A 26,840-nucleotide genomic window follows, 5' to 3' on the forward strand; every position below is an offset into this window, starting at 1 on the left:
ATATTTTAGCCACATTCATTTGAAGCTTATATCTACTTTTAGATTGTAACAAGAATTTTCCCCTTCACAACAATTACTCTGAATAATATATATATATATATATATATATATATATATATATATATATATATATATATATATATATATATATTGCCATTATATCGCGTCACATATAAAAACTGTAATGCTACGAACACCATCAGAATAAATTCCACCCTATTTTGGTCAGGTGAATTCAATTTCTGTCAATTTTCTGAAAACATTTGCTGACTGGTGCATATATAGTGATTTACAATCGTGTGGCATTTGATGAATTGTATTATCGAGTAAAGTGGTACATCGGGAGGCACGAATTCACAGTCCTGTCATATTGAGTAATGTGGTGGATCCAAGAATGCTTCTGCAGTGTCATCATTTTATGTTCTTCTTTTCCCACTGTTAGCAGCAATATGGGCTCAATTTGGTCAGTTCTAAATGCCGTCAGTTCTCATTTTAAATAAGTGTTATTTCTAAACCTTTAAAGTGGCTAACAATTTGGTGAATTCAAATCGTATAGTTTTAATTTTCTGGACCAGTTGTCAGGCTGGTTATAACCAAAACTAATTAGACATAATGTCTGCCAATTAAGCCAAAACAATCATGTTACACAGCCAAACAAAAAGGCAGTGTCTTCAACAAAAAAAGAGACCAACTCACTTACCACATATTTATTGAAAGGCCATGAAAATTCAGTCAATCTTGCTATTTTTGTGACAATTTATAAAAAGTGCCCTCCAAAGGTATTGTAATGGTAGATTGAAATTTGTTCATTTTTGCTACAGGTACAGTATATAATTCAGGCAATAATTGGATTAGCGATCAACAGAATATGAGACAAAGGCATGGATAGTTTTTATTGCAGCTTGCCTGATCTACAATCCCCCTTTCATTTCTCTTCACTACCTACTGATACCGTCATGTGTCAAATTAAATGCCCGGATGCTAGCCTACCTGGCTTTGTTAAAAGTTCACGATATAACACCCAACACCAACACTGGTCATAACTCTTTGGGCACCATGCAGGCCTCTCCCCTACATACATGCAGTTCCTGGTCACATATCCAGTCTGTTCTGGGCCCCAAATTGTTATATATTGCGTGCTATATCTTGAATGAGCCATCCAATATGGTTAGGACAGCAGAAACTCCTAACAACCTAACATCCAACATAGACTGAAGACCCACCTCTTTCTTTCATTTTGGATTACCAAATAGTGCTGACATAGTATCATTGTGTAGCGATGTTTTATGATGTTTTATTTTATTTACAATAATACTTCTTGGTTTCTTTAGCTAGCTATACACTTCCCAATTATAAATAGTCTTTTTGTGATATTGCACTGCAGACCTGGGTCAAATAGCCATTAAAATGTGTCATGGCCACGCATGAAAATACACAAACAAATAAATTCATTTTCTTTTGTTTATTTAGAACAATTATATTGCTGATCATTTGATTTATTTCAGGGGTGTCCAATCTTATCAAGAAAGGGCCGGTGTGTGTGGACTAAGGACTAAGACAGCTGATTCTACTCATCAAGGTCTTGGATAAGATTGGACACCCCTGATTTATTTCAAAGCATTTGAATATCAAATATTTAAAACAAGAAATATTTGTAATTTCATTATTTGATGTATGCCTTGAAATTATAGAAGAAAAAAGTATGAATTTCACTAAGATGTTCCCTGGGGTATGTTTATCTCCAACCTTAGGGGTCAATTCATATCTGACTACAAAGATGAAGTATTAACGATGATAAGGTTGCATTCAGACTATGAAATTGTGAAAGTATCCATTTACAATTCCTGTAATTCCTGTCTGTACTCACTCCTTTACTGTTAATTCCGGGTACTTCCCTCTGGTCGTCAGGAAGTTGTCACAAACAGCTACTGTATACAGATAGAGACTAGAGGTAATGTGATTACCAGAGTGGCTCATTGTTCATGCTTGAGCATGAATGTATTAGAGGGGCTTTATACAACAAAATTGACTTGTTTCATGTCTAACTTGAACAATTTTGATAAATTCCTTTGTATCTCTTACATAAATAGTCACATTGCTCTTTTATTAAACCAGCTTAGGTAAGTCTGCAGGGTTACTGCAGTCCTTATGTATTTCATGAAATACATTTAAACTTTCATTTGAAATAATAGTTCTAAAGTATTTGAATTGTACGGAACAAATTGATATGCCGAGTTTGTAATACTTTATTTAAAATAGTGTTTGAATCAATCATTTGAATTATTTCAATTAGTATTTCAACAGAGAGCATTTGGTCTATTCAGCAATTTAATTACAAATACCTTAAACTAAAGGAATTGGTATTGCCTGGTTTATTTGCAAATTATAATATACAAACAAATATTTTAGATATAAATTATTTAAATAGTATCCTTCCAGTATTTGGCTGCAGGTCTGTCACACTTCGTCACTGACGTCACTCCTATTCTTCTGATCACGTGAACGGAGTAGGCGGAAGTATAGTTTCAGATGCGCATAAGTGTAGTTTTATTTCGCTATCTATCTAGTTATGTGGCTTTTATCCTATTCTTTAGCCTCACGAGTATCCAAATTTGATGTATAAAAACAAACAATAAAAAACTATTTCAAACGGCCAGACAGTTTCACGTCTGGGATTTGGTTATATTAAGGCGTGTTTTTGTTGTTTCATTCCATTTACAGTAGTAGATAGCTAGCTCCGATGGCGATCAATTTGCAGGTAAGATTCAATGACAGCTGCAGTGACAGGTGCCTAAAATGTGTCTTCACAAATTATGAATATCAAAAGAATGCTAGGTTGTGACTTAAAGGTTCTCCAATATGTTTCCTAAGCAGTGTACAAGCGTAAACAAGCGATATTCCTAAGTGGTGTACCCCATGTCTTATAATTAATATACAGAAATTGGGGCGGAAACAGCTAGTAAATGTATAACTTAAGTAGTTCATTTGAAAATGTACGGTTAGAAAGAAGAAGAATCTGTGTTTCCTTGTAATTGGCTAATGTGAACAGATGTTCTTGTTCTTGGTTGACATAGATATGAATGGATCGTGTTATTGGGTGAAGTAGCTGTACTGTAGATAATTACTTATTTGTGGCCTGGGGTATGTATCTGGCAAAAAAAAATTATGAAGGGGAAGAAGAACAATTATAAGAAGGAAATGATAAGAAAGTAACACACAATAATGTATATATATGTAAATAGGTTACTTTTTTTAAGTTACTATTTGTTACTATTTTTTTTTCATATTAATTTTTATATATAGGCCTTTATATATAGGCTTGTGGTCATTATTATCACTTCTGGAACCACAATAACCCTGAAAGGTTCTGAACTGTGCTTTGTTTTTAGGTATCGGGTACATTCTGTTAACCGTAACTTGGCTCATGGGAACTGCCCCAGAAACGTTACCTGGGTTTTACTGCAGACACAAATCAAGCTTTCCCTTCATTGCTAGTTGTTCTCTTGAAGCAACAAGCTGGAACTCCACAACATTTATGGCGAGGCCTACTTCTGTCTGACTGATTTCACTTCTTTACATCAATGGCTTCCCCTGCCCCCTAGCTGGTGTCATATGCTGTCTGACACATTTTAAATATGTGTGCTTCTGACAGGTAACGGATTGTCATGAAATCAACTGGCTAGGAAACAACATGTTCCTAACAGCATGTAGGTTTGAAATTAAAATGCTTTCTTGCCCAGCTCCTTCTTGGTTTGTCATATAAATCGCAGGCAGTGAGTCAGTATAATTTTTAAGGAAGCTGTTCAAGTGGAGCTACAGTGGACTCCAGATAACAATTAAGAAAAAAAGGCTGTATTTAGTAACACAGATAATAATGAGCACTTTTTAGATGTTTATTAGATCCACTTTGAGGTTTTACGCATTGTGTTCAGAGATGCTCTTCTGCATACCACTGTTGCAATGCGTGGTTATTTTCGTTACTGTCACCTTCCAGTCAGCTTCGACCATGTTCGACGGCAAAAGAGGAATGGATAGGAGAAGCACCTCATACCTATGTGACAGCTGCAGACCTTTTCTCCCCTTTCCCCCCTCTCAGTTTTCCCTCCGCTATTTTTTTTCTATCTTTGTAATCCTCTGCCTTTTTTTGGCCGAGTTTTCCTTTTTTGCAGTTTCTCTGATTTGCTTGAATTATTTACTTATTTACACATTTTGAGACTTGGTCTGAGGTAGATTGTCCAGCAGGACAATGACTCCAAACATACACTCACTGAGCACTTTACTAGGATTGCTTATTCATGCGGTTATCTAATCAGCCAATTGTGTGGCAGCAGTGCAATGCATAATATCATGCAGATATGGGTCAGGAGCTTCAGTTAATGTTCACATCAACCATCAGAATGGGGGAAAAGTGTGATCTCAGTGATTTCCACCGTGGTATGATTGTTGGTGCCAGACGGGCTGGTTTGAGTATTTTTGTAACTCCTGGGATTTTCAACAGTCTCTAGAGTTTACTCAGAATGGTGCAAACAACATCCAGTGTTGATAAGAGAGGTCAACGAAGAATGGCCGGACTGGTTCGAACTGACAGAAAGGCTACGGTAACTCAGATAACCACTCTGTACAATAGTGAGCAGAAAAGCATCTCAGAATGCACAACACGTCAAACCTTGAGGCGGATGGGCTACAACAGCAGAAGGCCACGTCAGGTTCCACTTCTGTCAGCCAAGATCAGAAAGCTGAGGCTGCAGTGGGCACAGATTCACCACAACTGATGTTCCTTATCACATAAATGCAAATGACTTCTGAAATCCAGGTTGTATTTTCACGAAACAGGATACACGTCTTTGGCACAATAAGTTTGCCCATGTAATTTAGTTCAATGAGGTTAATTGGTGGCACTATTGCATGGGAAAATGCAAAAATCTGCATAACTCTTTCTTGTCCTGGTCCCAGTGGATGGCACAGTTACCTATTGTTGCCAGAAATATCCCAGGTTTTAATCTGGCCAGGGCCCTTTCTGCGTAGTTTGCATGTTCTCCACATGCCAGTGTTGATCTTCTCCAAGTCTCTGTGCTTGCCGACTGCTGCTATGCTGTTTGGACCTTGTCAATCGCTGCTTGCAGCTATATTGTATATGGTAAATGGTAAATGGTTGGAATTTATATAGGAGTGGGGGTGACATGGCTCAGGCAGTAAGAGCAGTCGTCTGGCAGTCGGAGGGTTGCCGGTTCGTTCCCCCGCCCGGGCGGTGTTGAAGTGTTCCTGAGCAAGACACCTAACGCCCAAATGCTCCTGACGAGCTGGTCGGGGCCTTGCATGGCAGCCAATCGCCGTCGGTGTGTGAGTGTGTGTATGAATGGGTGAATGGAGAAGCATCAATTGTACAGCGCTTTGGATAAAGGCGCTATATAAATGCCTGCCATTTACCATTTAGGAGTGCCTCTCATTCACCCATTCATACGCACGCTCACACACCAACGGCAGTTGGCTGCATTGCAGGGCACTGTATTTATTATTTATATTGTTTTACTTAGGGAGACAAAGCTGAACAGAGTTTCAGAGTGAGGTGTGCTGAGTGCCTGGACGGGGGGGAGAAAATGGAGGAGTGCTTGAAGAAGAAGGAAATGGCTCCAACTACTAAGCCTGTGAAGCAGAACCAACCAGATGAACCAACCAAAGAGTGAGGAACAATAGAATGTAACCTGTAAAGTGCATAATGTACAGTTCATGACCCCATATGATTTGTCGGTATGAAGTTAAGCTTTACCTGTAACCAAATGTGCAAGTAAAGAGGAGTTTTACATATTTCTAAATGCCTTTGGACTTTTGATGTAAGATGACACAACAAAATTTAGTTTTTCATTAGCGTGTCCTACAGTATGTAATTACCATCGTTTGTGTGCTTTCTGTTTGTTGTATTGGTTAAGTTGGAATATCTAGGCACACCCAGGGAATTCCATCGGCTTAATGAACATGTGTCAATTAAGCGTGTCACTGATTAAATAATTCCATAATAATACTCACACATCTCTGCTCATGTTTGGTCTTTCAATAACCTCTGCCCTTTTTGAACCCTTATTCATTCATTCATTCATTCAATCATATGCATTCTTCTTTACAGGAATGACAGTGAGGAAAGTGATGACTCTGAGAAGAAGTTCCAGAGTCAGCTGCAGAGTGAGTCCTGGAAAGCAAAACATGAAGCTGGCTCTGAATTGGCTCTGGCTTATGAATGTACATACTTGACCATGAGTGTTTGTATGAGTAGAATGCACACATTTTTTGTAGCATCTGTTGAGACTCTGTGTGTGTAAGAATAGTTTGCACAGTTATGGCGAAATAGTTGCACATACATTGTTGAAACATTGCTTATGACATGACCAAAGGGACAGTTTATGACACGACCAATGGGAGGACATTATATTTACCAGAAGTTTTACTTTTAATTAGTCAATTACAGGAACATTTAGTCAATGACAGGAAGTTCTGAATAGGTTATTCAAAGGTTTACAGCAATCAAAGTGCGATACATCACAATAAATCAGGAGCCCAAGCAGATTGTTGAGCTGAGTGGATCGTAAACCGATACCGGCACAATTCAAACGTGGCACAATTGTAAAAAACATTTTATCTCACCTAATAATATAAGCACCTACCTGCCTGGGAGTATTTTGGATGAGGCCTTAATTTATATTTGAAGGGTGTTCTTTTGGGCTAATAAAGGCAATTACCCAACTCTTTATTTTAGTTTGTGTGTCAGTTCACCAAGTGACCAGGTCCTCCCTAGTCTGGCACTACAAAGGTAAACATACATTTTATTCCCAATGGGCTGCATTGCAGTAATATGGAGCAGGTGGATAGGCGGTGTGTCACAGTAATGGTTAAGCACACATCGTATATCTGTGTTTGCAGTAAAAGAGACGGGAGTAAGGGTTCGGTGCGGCATGTTTGGTTTTTTGCAGTGTTCATCGTCACGGAGAACGTCAAGTGGAGTGACGTGGCCGGGCTGGGGGGAGCAAAGGAGGCGTTGAGAGAGGCGGTCATTCTGCCAATCAAATCCCCTCACCTCTTCACAGGTACTGCCCCCAAGAGAGACGCCACTGAACTAAGCGTGTCAAAAGCGGGCCATTCTCTTGCAATCCTTTATTAACATTGAAATGCTTTCTCCTTTTTGGAGATTTGTAACCAGTCATATTCCTCATGGTTCAGGAGAGAGCATACGATCATGTGCTAACCTCTTAACCAGTGGTTGCCAACCCTGTTCCTGGAGATCTTCCATCCTGTAGGTTTTTACACAATGAACGCACCTCATTCAACAGGCAGTGATCTTGCTGAGCTGCTATTTGATAGAATATGGCATGGCAAAACAAAGTGAGATAATAAATAAATACATCCGATTAATATTTGCTCAGTCATATCTTGATCTGTGGGCGGCACGGATGGTGCAGTGGGTAGCACTGCCGCCTCACAGCAAGGAGGTCCTGGGTTCGAATCCCCGTCGGCCGGGGCCTCTCTGTGCGGAGTTTGCATGTTCTCCCCGTGTCTGCGTGGGTTTCCTCCGGGTACTCCGGTTTCCTCCCACAGTCCAAAGACATGCAGATTAGGCTGATTGGGGAGTCTAAATTGCCCATAGGTATGAGTGTGTGAGTGAATGGTGTGTGTGCCCTGTGATGGACTGGCGACCTGTCCAGGGTGTATTCCTGCCTTTCGCCCAATGTATGCTGGGATAGGCTCCAGACCCCCTGCGACCCTGTTCAGGAAAAGCGGGTTCAGATAATGGATGGATGGATATCTTGATCTGTTAGTTGTATATGGACAAGCTAGTTCAAGTTAACTTTATTGTCAGTCCACAATATGTAGGACATACAGGGGATCAAAAGTGCGTTTCTCCAGGACCACAGTGCAACATGGGCGGCCTGTAGCGTAGTGGTTACCATGGTTACAACGCCTGTAGCGTCAAAACCCGGTGTAGCTACAATAAGATCCGCACAGCTGTTGGGCTCTTGAGCAAGGCCCTTTAACCCCACATTGCCCCAGGGGAGGTTTGTTTCCTGCTTAGTCTAAATCAACTGTAAGTCGCTTTGGATAAAGTGTCATGGTGTAATGTAAAGTAACATAAAGGACAATAAATACAGTAAACAGAATGTACATATATTACGACATAAAAAAGCTGCTAAATTAAAGTTCCAAAAAATACATGGTAAATACAAAATATACACATTTAACAAAATACACATTGTGAATTGTTATTGTAGTTTTTGTGCAGGATAGAAACTATGGGCATTCTCCTGTCATTCTCAGGAAGGAGGACCCCGTGGGGGGGAGTCTTGCTTTTCGGGGCTCCTGGCACCGGGAAGACCTACCTGGCCAGAGCTGTGGCCACAGAGGCCCGCGGCTCCACCTTCTCCGTCTCCTCGTCCGACCTGATGTCCAAGTGGCTCGGAGCGAGCAGGAAGTGAGCACGCGGTGTAGGGGTGGAGAGAGAGGGGAGCACACTTCAGCAAGAGGATGGTCAGAGGGGTGCTATTGTGGGCATGCGTTAGAGCAGAACTGCATAATGATGTTTTCTGAATGAGCCATTCAGTACCCTGTGCTGCGTAGAGTGTGAGGTTGGAGAGGGATTTGATTTTAAGTGTTGTGTAAATTTGGATTTTACTGTCGTTTCATAAGGCTGCTGCATAAATTTGTAAATCTATTCTTAGCTCTCTCTCTCTTTCTCTCTCTCTCCCTGTCTCTCTTTCTGTCTCCTTCTCCCATCCTTGTTTTCTCCATCTCTCCCTCCCTTTCACCCTCACCATCCCTCTCCCCTCCCTTCTTCTGTCCCTCTTTCTTCACACTGCATTACAGGCATTTGGCAAATGCTCTTTTCCAGAGCGACATACAACAAACTGCATAACCATAACCGGGGACAAGAGCGTCTCCCACTCTACCCACTTCTGATCCCACTTTTTATATTTTCCCTCTCTCACCCTCTATCCCTCCCCATCCCTCTCTCTCCTCCCTGTCTTTTCAGGCTGATGATGAATCTCTTCAGGCTAGCTCGGGAGCACAAGCCCTCCATCATCTTCATCGATGACATCGACTTGCTGTGCGGCTCTGGGGACAAGGCCGAGTTCCTGGCTCAGATGCAGGGTGGGAGCCAGGCTGGGTTTTCCGTTGCGCATCCACCTAGCTAGCTAACGTTAGCTGCCTACTACATGCGCATAAATAAAAGTAAAAAAAAAAGTTTTCCAAGTAACGCGCCTCTCACATGTTTCCGTCGCCTCTCAGATGTCCGGAATGCCAATGAAGGAATCCTTGTGCTGGGAGCCACCAGCATCCCATGGACCCTGGACCCTGCCATCAGGAAAAGGTGATATCTTCTGACGGAATTTTCTGGAAAAATTAAAAGGATGTCTTTAATCGTTTTCTGTTACTGTTCAATTAAGCACTAACTTTCCCCAGAAAAGAGCAATTTGCACGATGTGTGCCATGCCATCAGTTACAAAAGTCAAAAGGAATGTGGAATGACCCCCTCTGGTTACACTCACTAACAGCTTTGAGAATAATTTATGATTGAAGTCTTTGCCGAGCTCTTCCATGTAGTCTGTCAGTGAATTGAGGGCGAGGAGTTGAGCCAAAGTCTAGCACAAGCAGTACTGAAAACCAAGCAACAAAACCAAGTGTTTTTGGATCGCTCAGTTGTCTGGGTCATAATTTGCTTTGATCCCAAAGCACCTATCTGACATTAAAGACACCTAAGGCTTTCTTTATTGTTGTCATTTTAATATCTCTGATTGGATAAATTGAAATTAATTTGATAGTTTTTGTAAAAGGTCAATACATATTTGACTACAGGGGAAATCACAGGGTTGATGTTTAATTGAGGAAAAAAAAGTCATAAAATGCGGTTATCATATCAGGTGCATAAATACCCCAAAAATTACAGTGGGAAGGAACTCAGACTGCTAGCTACAATAGATGCTGAGATATTTATAAAAATGCAAACTTGTTTATTGTGCAGACATTGTGCTAAAGTGCACCAGTGCATTGCAATAAAAGTGTCTATGAATGAGACTTTTCAGTCACGTATCATATCTTCTGTGCTTATTTATGATTGTTCAGTATCAGTAGCAAACAATCTCCCTGCATTGTATTTCCTTATATCCTCTCTAGGTTCCTACAGCTACCGAACAGAGAACAAATGGGCTAACAGTGCAATGGAGACAGACAGTGCAGAAGGATGTGCAGTGCAGTGCATAAATATTTGGACAGGGACACAGCTTTAAAGGGCCTCCATGGGTCACTCCATAGGGATGGACTGTCAGCTTTAATTTCAGGGGATTGACTTCCATGAGGAGTGAACCGTGTGGCAACTACAGCTGTCATTGTCCAAATACTTACGGACTGCACTGTAAGTCACGAATACAGACGAGATAAGTCCGGCAACTTAGAGGTGCATTAGAAGGGAGATGCTTTGCCAATCAGGGAATGGTAAATGGTAAATGGACTGCATTTATGTAGCGCTTTTATCCGAAGTGCTTTACAACTAATGCCTCTCATTGACCCATTCATGCACTCTTCAGGAGCTGATTGGGGGTTAGGCATATTGCCCAGGGACACTGACACACCCAGGGTGGGGATTGAACTGGCAAGCTTCCTACTGCCGGATGATCGCTCGTACCTCCTGAGGACCCGTGAGGGCGACATTAGCATAACGACTTGCCGCCTCCCTTTTCTTTGTGACCAGGTTTGCGAAGCGTATCTACATCCCCCTCCCTGAAGAATGTGCCCGTTCCATCATGTTCAAGCGGATGCTGGGCTCGGCGCGCAACACTCTGACCGAGTCTGACTTCGCCACCCTGGGACAGAAGACAGAGGGCTACTCGGGGGCAGACATCAGCTGCATAGTGAGGGACGCCATGATGCAGCCCCTCAGGATGGTGCAGTCCGCCACGCACTTCAAACGGGTGCGTTTCCGTGGGGTTCGGTTCAGAGCCAGTACCGTTTCATTTTGATCCGAGAAAGAGAGAATGAGAGAGGCGGCGAGAGAGGGAGGGAGAGAGAGAGAGGGAGAGAGGGAAGGACGGCCAGCAGGTCGTCTACAGCTATGAGTCAACCTTTAAGCCATGGCAAAAGTGTCTTCGTTCACGGTCAGCAGCATTGGTACAGTTATGAGACTTACAGGGAGTGAGAGAGAGACTCACCATTCACCAGTTACATGGTGTTCTCCTAGGCTAGCACCGAGAAGCACTTCTGCATCCATACCTGCAGGACACAGATGGGTCAGGAGGGGGCATCGCTGAGCGCGAGAGGGAGTGGGGGAGGGTCTCAGAAGGGGGAGGTAAAGGGTTATCTTGTGAGCTGGGGAGATGAGGAGGGGCGCGGTGCTTTAGTTGCTTGGTGCATGTGCTCTTGTTGACCTTTGTTAGGTGTCTTGTCTTGACGACCACTGTGTGGCTTTTATGGATTGTTAGGCCCTATGTGCCCGTCAGTATGATGCGAACGCGTTGCTGTTGCAATGCTTATTTAAAGGCCACGCCAAAAGTTTTACGAAGTAAATGTATACAAATATTATTACTAACACAATGGCACATGCTATGGTGATGGTAAACCCCCCCCTCCTTGACTGAGAGAGTTTCTGTTCACAGGTACGAGGGTCGGTGTGGAACATGCCCAGCCAAGTGGTGGATGACCTCTGGACCCCGTGCTCCCCAGAAGACCCTGACTGCGTAGAGATGACCTGGATGGACATCCAAGATGATAAGCTACAGGAGCCTGTCGTCAGCATGGTGGGGAAAGAGCCAAATGTGTGATTTCAGCTGTGGTTCTGCTGGTCTTCCAGAACCTTCTCCAAAAAGTCCAGTCCAATTTATTGCTTTATTGCTTAACTTTATTGAACCACATTGGTGGGTTAAGAAAAAACTGTAATAAGGACAACCAGAGGTATTGCACGTAGTTAAACAGCCACAAAAGACAACTAAAGAGAAACTGTGGTAAAAGGGGGGGGAAATGCCCAAATACTAATTAAGACTATTAATATGCTTTGCCATGCTCCCTTCATGCTAGTGGCATCTAAATTATTTTTAATGATGTCTAAATTTGGAATTGAATAATTAACGTGTTTCTCCCTTGACTCCCCGATGCAGTCGCACATGCTGATGTGTCTGTCCAAGGCCAAGCCGACGGTGAACGAGCAGGACCTGGAGCAGTTTAAGAAGTTCATGGAAGACTTTGGCCAGGAGGGTTAGCGTGAGCGCCGGGGGTCGCAAACATAGTGCTGGAGGACCGGACCCAACTTCCTCCCACTGGTCTCAGGTCCCGTGGAGATGGCCCCACGGTGGTGGAATGACCTTCCTGTGGAGGTCAGAACAGCAGAGACTTTGACCACCTTCAAGCGCATCCTGCAGAAGTACCCTTCAGGCTGCACCTTTCCCCTCCCCTCCCTATGTGTGTGTAATTTTGAATTATATGGTCACGCTAGGACTCGGAACCGTACTGTCCTGTAGGGTCCTCTTCACACTTGTTCCATGCGTTCAATCTGCACTTTGTTGTATGTCGCTCTGGATAAGAGTGTCTGCTAAATGGCTGTAATGTAATGTAATTAATTAGCCATGTATGCTGTATGCTGTAATTATCACACTTATGTACAGTATACTTATTTTAAAACTTCTCTACTACTCTACTAGTCATTTAAGCACACTTGTCCCTGGTTATGTTTTTGCACTTTATTGTAAGTCGCTCTGAGCGTCTGCCAAATGACTGTAATGTAATGTAATTGCATTACATTTATTACACGCTTGACTGCTCCAACAAGCCTAGTTTATAGCAAGTATCCAGCTCTTGTTTTTGCATGCAAATAACATAACACATTTAATATATTTTAATCTGAGAACAACGATGATGAAGACTACTTTCAGTGTATTATTTTTCTTCATATATCTATACACTCACTAAGCACTTTATTAGGAAAACCTGTACACCTACTTATTTATGCGATTATCTAATCAGCCAATCGTGTGGCAGCAGTGCAATGCATATAATCATGCAGCTACGGTTCAGGAGCTTCAGTTAATGTTCACATCAACTATCAGAATGGTTAAAATGTACTCTCAATGATTTCGACCGGGGCATGATTCTGTAACTGCTGATCTCCTGGGATTTTCACGCACAGTAGTCTCTAGAGCTTACTCAGAATGGTGTAAAAAACAAAAAAACATCCATTGGGCAGCAGTTCCACGGGCAGAAACACATTGTTAATTAGACGTCAGAGGAGAATGGCCCGACTGGTCGTAGCTGACAGGAAGGTGACAGTAATGCAAATAACCACGCATTACAACAGTGGTATGCATTAGAGCATCTCTGAACATACAGCACATCAAACCTCTGGGTAGGCTACAGCAGCAGAATACTTAATGAATCTAAAAAGCAAGTCTAATAAATTCCTAATTAAGTGCTCAGTGAGTGTATATTGCTTTAAAACAGTACAAGCATCATGGGTTCCTGAGAGATGGAGCCATGTGTGCTGATTTTGTGAAGCTGTTTACAGTACCTCTGCAGTATGCATCTGTCATTTCTTGGCCGGTAGAATAATTGCACTGCTAACATAATTAACAGTCCTAAAGGATTATAGCGGTTGTTTGATATTCAGAGCACCAGCTAACATTGGCAGGTTTATCACAGGATTTTTAAAATGTTATTATTTTGTTTATCTATTGAAGACAAGGTACTATAATCAGTGCGTATCATTTTAATAGTGCATTTTTAATCTGTGCATTTTCTTTTTTTTATGGATCATAAACAATGGTAGACGGGACCAGATCATGACTCGTTGTCTGTGATCCTACGTTCATTCCTATTCGTTTTTTAAATAAATAATCGGATGGACTACTTTTAAACAACAGGTGGGACGGACATGCCTCACTGTGAGGTTAGGAGGATGATTGCGGTAGTGAGAGTAGCTAGGATATTTTGACTGTTATTTGTTAACTGTTAAGGCCAGAGGCATAATGATTTACAGTAGATGCCAAATCGCATGAGGGGAAAATGGACTGTAATGCACGTAGGAGACTGATTCATGGGCTCTTGTGAATCCTGGTCCCTGTGATGTTGCCCATTCAAAGCGGGGGCCTTGGAGAATGACAAAATGGTACTTTTTTTGTTCCCTTTTGAACTGAAAACTAATATGAACTACTGGGGGGGTGATGGAGAAAGAGAGTGAGGGAGAGAGACAGAGAGAGGAAGTGAGACTGACATTATAAGGCCCTTTACTGCCCTTTATCACAACATCAAACATCAAGAAAAAAAAAAATACAAAGGGAAAGAATGTTACCAAAACACATGAGAGAAAGAGAGAGAGACAGAGGGAGATATCTACATTATGTGCCCTAGTCTCCTGCTGGGTTAATACTTACACATTCAGTTGACTGCCTTACTCCTGCGTTGAATGCATGCAGATGTGTATCTATATGTATTATCCTTTTTATGCCATGAAATGCACCTCATGTGATACATTTATAAATCTTGGCCATGACTTTTGTTTTGGTTTGAATCATTGAAATTTGGAAAACTGTTGGAAATACAATAGTAATGAAACTATGACTTGTTATACTATCTGCTGTTAGCAATACTGCACAATGATGCTTGTATATGTCCATGGAAAATATGAAGTATCTTCAGCACAACAATGCAAATATAAATTTGACTTTGAGTCAACACATTCTATTCACATTGTAGTCCGCATGTTTTTGGACAGTGGCACAATTGCTGTTTCTTCGGGTGTGTACTCCAGCACTTTGGATTTTAAATGAAATAATGTGCAGAATTTCACCTTTAATTTGAGGGTATTTACATGTGAGGTGATCCGTGTAGGAATTCCATATATAGTCCCCCCATTTTAGGGGACAAAAGGAATTGGACAGTTGGCTTCTCAGCTGTTTCTGATTAGTCAAGTGTATTCAATCACTTCCTTAGCGTAGGTATAAGAAGGCTTTCAGTATCTAGTCTTGATTCTAAGCTTCTTATTGCCTGTTATTGGCGTTTGTCAACAGGAGGACCAGAGTTTTGCCAGTGACAGGAAGCCATTAGAAATAATTTTTTTTAAATCTGAGACATAAGATTATGTCAGGCTTACCGAAATAAACTGTTTTGGACATCATGAAGAAGAAAGAGAGCCCTGGTGAGCTCAGTAATTGTAAAGGGGCTGGTAGGCCAAGGAAAGGATGAGCGAAGAATTCATGCTATATTGAAGAAAAAACCCCAATCACCTGTCCAACTGATCAGAAACAAACGGGAGGTAGGCGTGGATGTGTCTGACTACTCTCCACAGAAGATATCACAAACAGATCTACAGAGGATACATTGCTTAAAGCAAGCCACTAGTTTGCTGCAAAAAGAGGATGGTCATGTTTGCTAAGCATTACCTAAAAGAGCCTGCAGACATCTGGAAAAAGGTCTTGTCGACAGATGCGACCAAGATTGACTTCCAAGAACAAAGTGTGGAGGCTAAACTGCGTGTGAGGCTAAGAACCCCTCTTCTGAAACGTGGTCGGGTGTCGTAGTGTGGGCATGTATGGCAGCCAGAGGTGCTGATTCACTTGCCTTCATTGATCATTTAACTGCTAATAGCAGCCCCAGAATGAATTCTACCTACATATGCTTTCTGAAAACATAACTTTTTGCCTCTTGAGTCATCCAGTCTGGAAAGACAGCCGCCATAAGAGTAGGCTGAATCACAGGCTCAAGCCTCAGCTATGCTATTAGCTGATTTCAATGGAAGAATACAACTATATTCATCACGTCATCAGTAGGCTTCTCACTGAAGGATATGCCTCTGAATGACTAACAGACAAGAGCAACAGCAGTGCTCCTTCATGGGTTTAAGTGACCCGTCATTCACACTTAAGGTCATGTCCAACTGTACTGTTGCCAAGTGGAGAATGTCATATAGCTACGCATTTAGACCAACGTTGGGTCAATTTGCTCATTTTGGGTTTTCAGAACTTTGTTCATCTGGAAGTCACGATCAAAATAATGATAGGTTTGTGTGATTGAATGTTTGAACAAGAGGCAAAGCACTTTATTAGGCCTTTATTAGAACTGCTGCTCACTGGATTTTTTTTTTCCGCACCATTCTCTGCAAACTCGAGAGACTGTTCTGCATGAACATCCGTTTTTAGCAGTTTCTTAGATAAACCACCCTGTCTGGCACCAAACAATCCTTCCATGGTCAAAGTCACTAAGATCACATTTTTCCCCATTCTGATGGTTGATCTGAACATAACTGAAGCTCCTGATCTGTATCTGCATGATTTTATGCATTGCACTGCTGCTACACGATTGGCTGATTAGATAATTGCATGAATAAGTAGGTGTACATAATAAAGTGCCATTGAGAGTGTATATTTTGAGCTAGTGCACTTGCACCAAGTACGTGAGCCTTTTTTCACCTAAGATGTATTTGGTTGAAATTGCACTGAACCCCCCTTTGGCTCATTAAAACATAAAAGTCAGGGGAAAAGATCCTATTTTTAAACGAGCTAAGGGCCCAGGAGAATCCGGGCCCATCGGGAGGTGCACATCCCGTATCTTGCTATCTGGATGAGAACATGGGGGTGGACCATCTCAGAGTGAATTCCAGAGGAGAGGTCCTTCATTTTTTAATCCTGTTTATATGCTGGGTTTTTGGGTGTGCCTCATGGCCTGATACGGAACCCTTGAGAATGCTCATGCCAACTGTGACCAGCAGCCCTACAGGGAAGCACATAATTACATAATCAGCTGTAGCATTGGCAAGGGAAGTTGTAGTCTGCTTGGTTATCCACATATTTTTGTGTGCTAGCGTCTCCTCTGTCCTTCCAAAAAAGCCCGTCTTTATAGCCTTGTATTGTCACTTAAAATCATTTTTTTCTCCAAGTGGAAAATATTAGCTTGTTTTAAGTTAGTGTCCCTCAAAACTGCCTCACCTCACTTGCAATATTTTTGTCTTATTTTGCCAAAAAGCAAGACTACAATACTTGTTGAGATTGTCAATTCTTTGCCTGCAGTACACCTGCTCCTGTAGTCCACCTGCATCAGGTGTGTGTGCGTTATATTCCTCCAGTGCGATGACTATACAGTCCAGCTGGTGGACTGCAGAGAGAAAATAAGGGGTAACTGGCAGGACAGGCTTAAAAAATGTTTCTGCTCTGGATGGGGACCATGCAGCAATGAGACAGGCGAATGAACACAATCAGTCTTTCAGTAGTGGGAGGGCAAATAAAAGCTTTAGAAATATCCGGTTTTGGTCTTTTACAGGTCTATGAGGTCTACTGTTCTGCACCATAACAGAATAGCTGCATCTATTAGGTTAAATTATATGGAGGTACCTTGTGGACACAAGTTGGATGGGTAGTCTGAGGTGCTCTGGTGCTCAAATACAGGGGATTGAATGTTACATGAACCCCAGGCCAAGCATTCTTTATGAATAACAGGTGGTGGTTTTTATTAATACCATAATGTATATTATTGAACAAAAAGTCAATACATTTACACTTGGTATTGTATCTCACGCATGTTCAATAAGTGCGGTGACTCTGAGATAAATAATTTATTCAGTAGTCAGCAAACTAAACAGGATGGGGTAAAATACCTCAGATTAAGAACTGCATTTTAGTTCAGAGATGTTATTGTGTGCAGATCTCAGAAGCAGACTAAACCCCTCCCTCCACTACCTAGTCCCACCCCCCAGAGAACATCACGGTCATTTCACTTCCTGCAGCTCCATTGGCTGGATTTGTTGCTGGAAGTGGCTTTCCACCGCAGGTCACACATTCAATCCAATGCTGTGAGCCCTAGATGGGGAATTCCATTACAACACCATGGAAACCAAACCACAAGTAATAGCAATTATTCAGTACATAGTTGCATCCTGAGCTGAACTTGGTTACAAGGTCTCCCCCTGTAGGTGTATGCAGGTATAGCCTACTGTCAGTAGGTATGGACTACTATCAGACCTGTTGGTTGTATGTGGTTGGCATTTATATAGCGCCTTTATCCAAAGCGCTGTACAATTGATGCTTCTCATTCACCCATTCATACACACACACACACACCGACGGCGATTGGCTGCCATGCAAGGTGCCGACCAGCTCGTCAGGAGCATTTGGGGGTTAGGTGTCTTGCTCAGGGACACTTCGACACAGCCCGGGCGGGGGATCGAACCGACAACCCTCCGACTGCCAGACGACTGCTCTTACTGCCTGAGCCATGTTGCCCCCTCATGTGTAAGGTGGTACCCAGACCTGGTCCCATAACTCATTCCAGTAGATTATCTGGCCCAAAAAATGCTGCCAAATGTAGGGTTTCATATTTCAATGATTTCACTGGTGGGACATATCAGACCATCCTCACCTATGATGGCCTTTCTCTGTCAGACTGCAGAATATCTAGGAGCTGAGTGATGCCATTCTTAAGCCCTTCTTAAGCAGGATGAGTACTTTTCAGGTGAAAACCTGGTTAAATATGGTTGAAAAGTTAAAAGTGGCCAACTAGGATGTATCCAGGTTATATCTGGGTAGAACCTGAGCTATATGGGGGTTAACCACATCCATTTATGTGAAAACATCTTTCAACCTAGATTTACTCCTTTAGTTTAGATTCTAGCTTCTGCTCACTGGGCATGGAGACCCAGGGACGCCCAGATGGAAAGCCATTGAACCAAGCCGGGAGCTGCAAACACCAGCTGAACAAAAACAGGAAGAATATGAATGCAGTTATTGTATCTTCTCTTTCATTTCATCCTGCTCATTACATCATGTCACAGCAACAATCGAAGAAAGCGAAAATTGCATCATGGAGATAGGGAATTTGTCTCAGACAGTGCCTTACAGCTACTGGAGCTATTTGTGGTGGATGAGCTGAGGGGTAAAAGCAGTCATTTGACTCTGTATAACTTTATTTTCATATCCGAGTTTGATGTGATGTGTGTGAGAAGGACACAAATCTTGCGCAGCGTAGCTTCAAGGTTCTACCTGCCTGCATGAAAGTGCTGTTTCTCCTCTTGCTGGCACAATGAGTCTCCGATGTTGTCTGTGGATGAAATGTTCCAGCCCGTTTCTCTAGCCTTTTTCCATCTGTAGCGCTAGGCGAACTTGAGCTTTCTAAAGTATGTCTGCTTAATTGGGAAGAGAATACCCCTTGCTACTTCTCCTTATTCAGTGTCTTGACCTACTGTGTTATGAATAACAAAGTGAACAGAATCCCTCTGAACAGAGTCTTTCTGTCACTCTCCCTATCTCATTCCTATTCCATGCTTTTTAGATGACTTCCCTATTGAGGTATGCGATTGTTGCATTGAATATCTTTCATATCATCAGAAAATAGTTTCAACTTGGATCAGCACAAAGGTGGATTCAATTATATGCGAGAACGGTAAGTGAAGTTCCCTTTACAAGCTTGGCTTATTTGTGCATGGTTTATGAGTTATCTCATTTTTATCTGGAAGATCATCTTTCTGTTTATTTTGGGTTTTAATGGATGGCTTTATATAGACTCAGAGTGTGACAGTAGGTACAGATAACTTTGAGTTTACCATTCAACTGTAACTATCAGTGTCAGGCTCATGTGGTGTCACACACACACACACACACACACACACATACACACACACACACTGTTAAGAAGGCCGCATACTCAGATTTTCAGTGTTTTTAATGTCTGGAATTCTTCAACTTTATTATCTATTTAAGACTATTCCTAAATAAATCAGTATAAATCAGAGAACACAATGTTCTAATTCAAAGATATGGTACTTTAAGCCTCTACATTTTGTGTATCCTTGACAAATCAGTTTAGTGATAGATTAACATTGGCAATAATTACATTTTTGATGTACATCCCATCTATATCTCTATATCACGCACACGCGCACATGCGCAGACACATACACATTTTGTTAAGCATTTCTTTCATCTGAAATAAATAAAAATTCATTGTAAAAATAAGTAGATTCTTTGGAGAAATACAAAAGAGCCATAGGTGGCAGTATTGGACCTATCCTAATTCTTGGACCTAAATAATAATAATTATATTATTACATTATTATAATGCAGACACGATCTCCATAACCCTAGGCGATGACACGCTGCATAGGATACCTCTCTCATAGTGAGAAATCTAGCTGTTATCTTTGACTCATCTCTCACCAGGCCCATATTAGTCATTTCAAAAAAAGTGTCATTTTCCCATCTTCATCTAATCCCCTGCATTCAATCATTCCTGTCATTCCTGTCCCATGCCTTCATCACATCATGCCTCAACTACTGCAACTGACATTTTACTGGTGTTCCTTCCAAAATGATTTCACAAGCACGGGTAAAGACAATGCCAGTCCTAACCCCTACTGTCAGCAAAGAGCACACACATAACCCTGGTTTGGTATATCCTTCACTGGCTCCTCATTAACCCATTTTGGACTAAGGCACCCGATAGAAAACCCATAGAAAGGCCTAAGAATCACAATGTATTTCAACGGTCATGTGTCTTGAAAAACGGTCATATGATCAAATACAACCCTGGCATCACATCCATATATTAACCCTTGTGTTGTCTTAAGGGTAAAAAATGACCCGCCGCTATGTTTAAGAGCAGACAAAAACCCCTAAATTATCTTTTTTCAACTTGAAATTTGATGACAAAGTTTGTGATGAGTGACAGGTTGTTTCTTCATGCAAAATTCAATTAAGCTGCTTTATTTTTGGGGTTTAATGAAGGCATGTCATTTTTTACCCTTAGGACAAGGGGAGTATACAGAATGTTAAGACTGCACAATGGTTAAGAGAGATGTAACATGCAGGTCGCATCCATCTGTTCAGGGAGATGTAACAGGCTGGTCTCATCCACCCATAAGGGATGAAAACCAGGATTGTTTTCAAGGTCCTCCTACCTACAAAGCCATTGCTATACCCCTGCCCATCCTCTACACTCTTCTGATTCTGACAAATTCACCGTCCGCTCCAACAAGTCCCTGTGGAATAGGTGTTTTTTAGGCTGCGGAGAAATGTGTAGTCATTTTTTGTTTCTTTTCTTTTTTTTTAGTCCATCACTTGCCTGGAGTCAATCAAATGCCTTTGGTCTCCACAGAGAAACACTACTACTGAGCTACTCATCTATTCAAATCACTTCCAACAAAGAGTATAGCTGTATTGCTGTTACATTATATACAATATAAAATAATTGTCTAATAAACAGGTTTAACCTTCATATTATGTTTGGGGTCTATTTGACCCCATTCAGTGTTTCACATCTCTTAAAAACCAGTTCACCTTTTTTTTAAATCTTGATACTGTATTTTTTTCTTTCTTTTTTTCCAAATTTGGATGAAACAGGAAACATGGAATAAACATAATACTGTTTCAAAAGTCTAAACTTTGCATACAAGATGTGTTGTGTGGGTTTAGCTTTTCTTCTATTTTTACAGTATCTCAGATGTCTTTGTGTATGATTTTGGTGGCACTTTCACTTACCTCTAAAATCAGATGTCTCTCATCGATGTTTCATATTCATAGATATTTTTTGGGAGTCAATAAGAAGGCAAGATAGAGCGTGTAAGTATAAGAACATTTATACTACAGTATAATTCAAATTTGACCCCAAACATAAAAGTGGTAATACAATCTTAATATGAGGGTTAAATAAAAGTACATAAGTTTGTATGCACCTAAAATGTGTATATATTAACTACATTTATACCTCTTTAAACTGAAACATGAAAATGGCAAGTAGAGATTACTTTATTCTCAATAACTATTTGAAAATACATATGTATTTGATACACATATCAAGGTGTCATGTGACAGTTGGGAGGAAGAACAGACAGCAAGAATAAAAGACAGACAGATGACCAGGGTTGTAGATGAGGGAGAACAACAAGGCCAGAGGTGCTAGAGGGGACGAGCATGAGTTGAGAATGAGAGTGTGGTGCTTTGGGAATTTTGGTCAGTGGGCTGCAGACTGGAGCAAAAGGAAGGAAGAATGGAGAGGAATCATCTGGGAGAACTGACTTTTTAAATGGATAATGTATGATAAATTTGTTTATTTGTATTATGCTGCCTCTTGGCCAGGTCATTCTTGTAAAATGGATTTTTAATTTCAATTAAATTTTACCTAGTTAAGATTATATTTCACTGAACATATTTTCACCTTTTTAATTTTCCTTTTTCTGTTTACTGCTGTAAATCATCCCTCAACAATTCAACTATCAGGATAATACCACCTTTTGAATGATCACACCATTTATATGGTGAAATAAGAATAATGATTACCATTTCTATCTTTGGAGTCGATTTTCTAAAAAACCTGATTTTTTCTCAGTGCATAGTCATCCATCATCACGAAACTTTGCAAACCTTTACACCATATCCAGGAGAGTGATTTGAGCCAATTATATTCTTCTTATAAGCTTTAGGGGTGGGTACAGCATCACAAATCTCATTATTAGATCCTGAAATTGGTTTGGAATGTGTTTGCAGAGATTTCTGCCAGGAGGGGGTGGAAAAATCCAACTACACCAAATGAGGATAGGGCAAAGGGGCAATGTATTTGGTTTCATATGTCAGGGTTGGAGGTAGTACTGGTTGTGGCCACCAGGGGGGCTTATTATTTTCACCTGGTGGTCATTAGTGCGATGTCTACCTCCTGAAGGTATTTAAAGCCCTCATTTCCCCTCAGTCTTCGCTTCGGTGTCACTGTTCGCTCTGCCACCTAAAGCCGGTATTTAGCACATGGTAGACTCAGCAGCTAACGAGTCAGGTATTGTGCTAGTTCGCATTGTGTTCAAAAAAGGCAAGGAAGGGGTCTACGTGCTAGTGTGTGTACACTGCGACCGCCTTCCTTTTGGTTCTGTTGTTCTTTGTTTCTTTTTATTTTCGGCTCGTGTGAGTCCGTGGGTGAGGGACGTTGTCCCCGGTATTTTGTATTTTGATTTGTGTGTTATTTCGGAGCTGCGACTCCTGAATCTTTATTTTTGTTCGCCCAGTCTTTTATACTGGGTTGTACTTTCATTTTGGGTTTTTCCCGGTCCGGGAGAGGAGTGCTAGCCTTTACGCAGTCATTTTTGGTTTGTGATTTTTGCCCTGGTTTTGTAGGGTAGTTCTATTTTCAGAGCCGTTATTTGGGGCTCTTCCTTTTATTTGTGCGGAGTTGTCTCCGAGTTTCAGAGCTGTCTCCTCTACCCCCCGGGGTCTTAGTGGCGGGCACGGGACCCTTAGTCGCACCTGGCTCTCCGCACCTCCTCAACCTCACAGCATAGCCTTTGCATGCCATGACTTCCTGATGTCTACAACCTATCAACATCCTCAGAGTCTGGATATCTTATTTTCAGGTTGTCCTACTAAAACGCTTTGCATTTCATTAGATCTCTATGGGAATTGGGGGGTGGGACTAGATTCAGCTGTAAATTATGCTGATACAGTATGGAACACATTTGTTGGCTAAATGGTTCTAAATAATCGAGGGTCCAAGGTATCAAATGAGCCTCAAACCACTGTGTTGCTATCAGATATGCAGTAGATACTACAAATATAAAACATGACTCTTTTATTTGACATTATGTTAATTCGTCTCAAACATTGAAATGGGGGACTACATATAAGAAGTGCTGTAATTACTACATTGCAAAACCCAAATGTATAAAAATATTCTTTAGTAAAAAACTGTATTAGTCTGTGCTTTGACTACATATGAATTGTTTGCTTAATATCAAATCAGAAAAAGATAAGGTGACACCAAACTTTTGAAATTCTATTTCATGGTTAAATCTGGCCATATTTTTCCATTGTGTTTATTAATGTGCACTGTCCCTTCTTTTAAAAAAATAAATGAAAATAAAATAAAGTTTCTGTGGAATTAGAGTCATAACCACAAGGCTCCTGGGTATAGTTGTGGTGAACCAGGGAACTCTTTAGCCGGGCTGTTGTACCTTTTGTGCAAATTGAGCGCTCTGAATTTCCCTTCATGAAGGCATTTGCTAAACAAATACAAAAAATAAGAAAAGAAATCACAATCTAGAAGTGAAAACTTGATGACAACTATTAACATGAGCCGAAGGGAACATTGTCCACCTGCTACTCATGGACAACACAACCTAAGTAGCGCATTTAAAGGGAACAAACTACAGTTCTGTATATTATGGTATATGTTATAGTTTTACTGGCCACATAGTAAATGGTGTTGTGGTCTGAATGAGGACAGAGTGCATATCTGCATATTAATTTTAGGATGAGAGGGAGATGCAGAGTTCTTAAGTGCTGGGAGCCTGAGGGTATATTTTTATTATGCATGCAGTGTATGTGATTACTTATGCACCGTATGATAAGATACAAATGTGAGTTTCCTGTGGAAACTAGTGATTTTTAGAAATGCAAACATTCACCCATCAGCTGTCCACAGTTGTCCATTGTCAATTGTCTTCTTTTTATGTTTATTATTATGATTATTATTATTATGATTATTATTTGCAGATGCTATTATACAGGGTGGTATACAACCATTATACAAGCCCTAGCCATTCCCAGGGGATTTCCTGAACCTCTTCTGCCAGCACCGGAGCGCTATTACCCAGCAATTACTACTTTTTCTGCATTCTCCACTGAGATGAGGAGGGTCTTTGACCACACTACCATGACACCAGCCGCCACACACCAGATTCTATGGCTCCAGCAAGAGCAACAAAGCATATGGGACTTCTCCATTGAGTTATGGGATGGAATAAAGACACTCTCTATGACACCATTCTGCATAGACTTTCTGATTAAATCATGTGTGATCTGCCCGTAGATTTAGATGGACCTAGCTTTCCGTATTGACAACCGCCTGTGTGAACGTCAGGCGGAATGATGTCCTCCACATCGTCCCCGTGCACCTGTGTTCACTCCAGTGTCTCCACCAGAACCTGTGCAGGTCGACTGAATCCACCTCAGTCTCCAGCATTGATCGGATTACTGAACTCCTTTTTGTACTGTGGGTGTCCGGGACATTTAAATTGCAAATGCCCAGAAAAAGCCAATGCCCATCAGTGAAAGAGAAGGTCCTGACGGGCACTTCCTTGACTCCAGCCTCCTCCACTTCTCGCTCCACAGTACAGATCCTGCTAACCAGGAGAGGTGTCAAATTCCCTGTCCAAGCCCTAGTGGACTCTGGGACTGCCACCAATTTCATCTTTCCGTCCCTGGCTCAATGCATGGAGGTTCCTACCTCCCAGCTGGCTGCACCCTTGCAGACTGCACTCACTGGCGCCCCTTGGCTTCCTGGTTTTTGGCAACCACCTCAAGTCACCTCAAGTACCAGTGGTTCTAGGACACCCCTAGTTACTTCTACACAATCTGCAGATTGATTGGGTCAAGGGGATAATTTTGGTGTGGAGCCCCAAGTTCCAATCTACCTGCCTAAAGTCGGCAATTGGTCCTGGTGGTCCCACGCTACGAGAAACCAACCAACCTTTCCAAGGTCTCCAATTGTGAGGCTCTTTTTCAACTTCATTGACCTCTGGACTCATTTCCAGATGGGTATGAGTGAAATTGAAACCTTGTGTGTGAGTGCTTCCTGAGATCCCAGACTGCCACATCTATAGCACTCCACCAAGCAGACTGGACGCCACTGCAAGGGTCTGCAAACGAGTGTACTAGGTCTCTCCTGAACAGCTGTTCCCGCGACTGTTCTCTTCACCCTCATCAATCCTACGATTGCATAATTAGCCTGCATCAGTCCCTTGCCTCAGGCATCATCCATCCTTCCTCATCACCTGCGGGAGCTGGATTCTTTTTTGTTGAAAAGAAAGATGCACCGTCTGCCTATGCATCGACTGCCGGGGATTGAATAACATCTCTATAATGAACAGATACCGTTTACCTCTCATCTCCTCTGCCTTCGCCAGACTACAAAGAAGTAAAGTCTTCACTGAACTGTCTTTGCACAATGCCTATTGCCTGGTTCTCATATGTGAGGGGGAAGAGTGGAAGATGACGTTTACCACACACACAGGATACTACAAGTGCGACTTCATGCCTTTGGCTCACTAACGCGCAAGCCATCATTCAGGCCATGGTTAACGATGTGCTTTGTGACTTCATTGGTCAGTGTGCCTTTCTTTACAGTTCCTGTACAGTTCCTCGAAATGGACCCACAGAAGGTTGAAGCAGGTTGAGAGTGGCCCAAACCTACCTGACATAAATAGCTGCAACGGTTCCTGGGATTCACCAACCTCTAGCATAGATTACAGTTCTGTTGCTGCCCCTCTCACCGCGCTCACCTCCACCAAGATTCACTTCACCTTGAGTCCCACCACTAGTTCCGCATTGTGCACCAGTGCTTATCCTGCCTTTTCTAAACATCTTTTTTGTAAGGATTGACAGCTCCAAGCAACTGTTTTTCAGTGGGGGTTTCAAGCAATGGAGTAAACACCTTCCATCCAGATGCATCCGCAAAGCGCCAACGTATTGTAAAAACTTGGTTCAGTTTCGGGGCACCCTGTATCGTAGTGGTTAAGGTAAATGACTGGGACACGCAGGGTCGGTGGTTCTAATCCTGGTGTAGCCACAATAAGATCCTCACAGCTGTTGGGCCCTTGAGCAAGGCCCTTAACCCTGCATTGCTCCAGGGGAGTCTAAATCTCACTACGTCGCTCTGGATAAGAGCGTCTGCCAAATGCCATTAATGTAATGTAAAGTTTCCTGAGCCCAACACAGTAGTCAAATTAAATTTCTATGCACTTCTTGGTCTCCCAAAAGTCCTTTGTGCTTGCGACATACTTTCCAGGCTTGCAATTTCTATGTGAAACACTCCAAACATCCGTTCATTATCTTAACCAGCTTATCCTGAACAGGGTC

The 26,840-nt window shown here is 41.8% G+C and overlaps 1 protein-coding gene across 2 annotated transcripts; it reads left to right on the forward strand.

Annotated features, from left to right (window-relative positions):
• The first annotated feature begins 2,516 nt into the window (after positions 1–2,516).
• Positions 2,517–14,707, forward strand: LOC133126419 (vacuolar protein sorting-associated protein 4B-like). 2 transcript variants are annotated; one of them, XM_061238623.1, is made up of 10 exons: positions 2,517–2,758; positions 5,535–5,680; positions 6,122–6,234; positions 6,963–7,076; positions 8,302–8,455; positions 9,014–9,132; positions 9,271–9,352; positions 10,730–10,949; positions 11,631–11,771; positions 12,129–14,707. In XM_061238623.1, exons 1-10 carry the CDS (start codon positions 2,741–2,743, stop codon positions 12,228–12,230), a joined length of 1,209 nt encoding a protein of 402 aa, XP_061094607.1. In that variant the 5' UTR covers positions 2,517–2,740; the 3' UTR covers positions 12,231–14,707. The 2 variants fall into 2 exon arrangements, with proteins under 2 accessions (XP_061094607.1, XP_061094608.1); XM_061238624.1 differs by having other exon boundaries at positions 6,122–6,177.
• Positions 14,708–26,840: the final 12,133 nt, after the last annotated feature.

The sequence above is a fragment of the Conger conger genome, chromosome 4, assembly GCF_963514075.1.
Source record: "Conger conger chromosome 4, fConCon1.1, whole genome shotgun sequence".
Classification (NCBI taxonomy): domain Eukaryota; kingdom Metazoa; phylum Chordata; class Actinopteri; order Anguilliformes; family Congridae; genus Conger; species Conger conger.